A 3,926-nucleotide genomic window follows, 5' to 3' on the forward strand; every position below is an offset into this window, starting at 1 on the left:
TTTTAAAAATCCCCATCCACTTAATCATGTCGACCGGCATGATCGCACATCTTTGACGGTCCTTTAGCGGCTGAAAATCCATTTGATCTAAACAGTAGCTCCACCACAACAACATAGATCCCCAACCATTAATATTCTGCAATTAACAAACACGTAGTCAATCTCATGTTTTCGAAGTTAACTTTACGATATTAATAATAAGTTTATAAAACACTTACAAAGTTATCTAAGTTACCGCCTTTAAATTTGTTGTAGATCCGCTCCCAAAACTCGTCAGTGATGAATATAAATCCGTCAGATAGGCCCCGAACAAATACAGAAATGCACTTGTAATGTGGAGTCATCATCTCTTCCGGTGTCTTAGGGCCTTCCAGATTCCTTTCATCATCATATAATGTGGAAGGGCCGGGATAGATAAGTCCAGATCCATGGATCAAATCGTCAACGATTTCTAGAATAACAGTATCAGCAACTACCGGAGCCCTCAGTCTCCCCGTCTTCTGTTGTTTTATCGGGATTTCGGTCTCTAGTATGTCAGGCTTTCTCTTACCAGCCTTTTTGATCATCTGTGATGGTGTAACGTAAGGAGACATCCTTGCCCTTGCAACCCGATGGTCCCTTTTGCTTCTGCTCACATAAACCGGTGAAGCAACCTTCACATTATCAAACATATCATTCTTGGTTGTTTGAACTTCTACATCTGACACATATCCACCAATGAAACCACCATCATCCTGTCGCAGAGAAATCAGATAACAAATGTAACAGAAAGATTCAGTATAGTCGACCTTGATTAAGGTCGACTATAGTACAACTTTACTATAGTCAACCTAATTAATGGTCGACTATAGGCAAATAATGTGATAGTCGACCTATTGTAAGGTCGACTACTCCACAACACACTGCACAGTTTATACTTTGGGAAAATTATCAAATTGCACAATAAATGAATTATATAATAACAAATTACCTGTACTTGTTGTTGTTGTTGTTGAAGCTTTTGTATCATAGAATGGAGTTTTAAAATACTTGTTACATGGATGCCGCGAGAAACATATAAACTCTGCACTATCTTTAGTGTCTCACGTGTAACACGGATGCCAGACTCAACCCGATCACTCATCACCTTATTTTCCTTGGCATGTTTCTTTTCCTAATCATCTAATCTCTTTGTCAAATTCTGAATCGTATCCATCAACTCCTTCTTCGTCTCATCATCAAATTTCTTCGGATCATCAGCTTTCTTCACCAGGACTTTAGCATCGGGGTTCTTGAAATAGTTGACACTAGCAACCCACCAATCACACTTAGCCTCTGTCTTGGTGGGCCTCAAGCGACTACGAGGTCGTTCTTCGGTAGGGATATCATCCTGTCATACACATATACATATACATATACATATAGATACACATTCATGCACTGATATACATATACATATACATATACATATACATATACATATACATATACATATACATATACATATACATATACATATACATATACACTTTTTGGTATAATTATACTCACCGGGAGTTGCATCAACTCAACGTACTCATTCTAGCCCATGACCTTCTTCTTCCGTTTCCAGTGGATTCCACGAGGTATGCCATCACTTTCCGGCTTGAAAGCGTATGCTTCTATTCGCTCTTTGTATGCCTCTCATATCCACATCTTCAAAACAAAAGTCAAATTTGATTAAACATGAGACGTGTTAATTGCTTAACAGGGTATAAGTACGGATGAATACCTTAAACGCCCAAGTGAAGCCGCTCAAATGGTATGTCATCACCCCCTTCCTGGTTTTATCTGCTGCCCTCTCTTTATAAGGTACTAACACGTGATGCAAACTATTGTAAAGTTTGGTCCATAAGAAAGAACCCCACAGATACTTGTTCATCAAATCAAAGTCCTCTATTAAAAGCAGCATATCATCGTCTACACCATCCCGCAACTGCTTGCCAAGGAAGCATAAGTTAATTATCAACGCAATGGCGACTATGACCTTATCCTTGTCAGTTCCTTTCAACTCATCCTTAAAAAAGCCTCGTGAAACTCTGAAAGATGACGGGGACCACTATGTCGTTTACTAAAAACACGAGATGAAACCGAGTGGTCAAAATCAGACCTCTCTTGACCTATCTAATCTACAAAAGATGTAACCGGACCAAACCGCATCCCGGTAACCAAGCAAAACTCACATCTACCACACCTAATGACATGATCTCGGGTAACTCGAAACCATAGCTCTTCTGGCTCCTCACATATTTCGCATCCGTTGATTGCAAAGTTTTTCGGATGGTCAATCTGATTCATTAATAAGCAATGTATGTATCCCGGATCATTGTCATCACACTTTATATCTAACCAATGACCAAAATACGTTTCTCTGAAAATCTTTGTCTGAGCCGGAGTCAGTTTGTCCTTAATCTCACGAATAAGAGACATCTTGCTTCGAATGGTGACCTTCGCCTCGAACCAAACCTGTAATCAAACATTGAAAATGTCATTATACATATATGTATGTTAATATACATACATATACATACATTTAACTATACATATACATACATTTAACTATACATGTACAAACCATAAAAAAGGGACAAATACAGTATAGTCGACCTTGATTCCGGTCGACTATAGTTTAATTCAACTATAGTCGACTCAGGATGTGGTCGACTATAGTGTATTTTGTTGTCATTCGACCCCTAGAAAGGTCGTGTATGTAAGTGCTCCTCTGCCCTACTAATTTATCTAATTTATTACTAACATCACCACCACCATCATCATACAGTTATACACTTTAGCAAAAACAATGGGAGATATGTATATCTATAGTTACATATACATATACATATACATATACATATACATATACATATACATATACATATACATATACATATACATATACATATACATATACATATACATATACATATATACATATACATATACATATACATATACATATAGATTTACACATACAGTTACATATACCTATACATATACTGACATATACATACATACAGATACATCCATACACACATATTCATATACATACAGCGACCCATGCATATATATACATATATACACACATATACACATACAGATACACTAACATAAAGATACACTAATGCGAATTAGGTTTTACCTCAATATCTGCCATCTTTGCCTGCCGATCGATTTAGGGTTTATGTGCAATTGATTGAATCTGCAATGAATCATGGTTGATGGTTCGTATCTAGGGTTTATGGAGCGAAATTTTGTTAAAGTTGTAATTTGAATTGTGTGAACTCGCTATTTGATTGTCTTTTTGTATACTCGACCAACATTAAGGTCGCCCTTGTTTTTTTTGGGTCGAATATAGTGGTCGACCTATAAAACAAGGTAGTCGACCTTTCCAGTTATAAACGAAGGTTGACCACATTGAAACTTGGGGTGGTCGACCAGGTCAAGGGGTAGTCGACCCAAATGGTGGTCGACCTAATGGTGTAAATAGACAATTTTTTCTCAAAAAGTGTATTTTAGAATAAAACTTTACAAAAAAGTGTATTTTGGGGAATTTCCCATAAATGAATCAAGTATACTTATTTTTTATCAGCAAAACATATTTGTGACCCAAACATTATAATTTGCACTTTCCTTTACATTTAGTGATGCAATCCTAGTTGCACTTGCAACGCTAGCAAGTAAATATAAGGGTTAAAGCCAAAAATATGTAACAAACTTACACAAATGTACCAATGTCGCTCACAAACTCATTTCCGTCCTATTGTCACCTACAAATTTTCAAAAAATGTGCTAATATCAACATTTTATAGTTTTGACCTGTTACATACTAATTTTGACCTGATAATTTTTTTTATTTTTTTTTTAAGAATTAAGATCCAATCCACGAACGACACGTGTTGATTTTAACC

General features: G+C 36.5%; 1 protein-coding gene across 1 annotated transcript; it reads right to left on the reverse strand.

Annotated features, from left to right (window-relative positions):
* Positions 1–1,153: 1,153 nt before the first annotated feature.
* On the reverse strand, positions 1,154–3,172 carry LOC139863842 (uncharacterized). Its single transcript, XM_071852442.1, has 4 exons — positions 3,158–3,172; positions 2,174–2,484; positions 1,751–2,057; positions 1,154–1,369 (listed from the first exon to the last, which is right to left on the reverse strand). The coding sequence occupies exons 1-4, from the start codon at positions 3,170–3,172 to the stop codon at positions 1,154–1,156; spliced, it is 849 nt and encodes a 282-aa protein (XP_071708543.1).
* Between the last annotated feature and the right edge of the window lie 754 nt (positions 3,173–3,926).

The sequence above is a fragment of the Rutidosis leptorrhynchoides genome, chromosome 8 (assembly GCF_046630445.1).
Source record: "Rutidosis leptorrhynchoides isolate AG116_Rl617_1_P2 chromosome 8, CSIRO_AGI_Rlap_v1, whole genome shotgun sequence".
Taxonomy (NCBI): domain Eukaryota; kingdom Viridiplantae; phylum Streptophyta; class Magnoliopsida; order Asterales; family Asteraceae; genus Rutidosis; species Rutidosis leptorrhynchoides.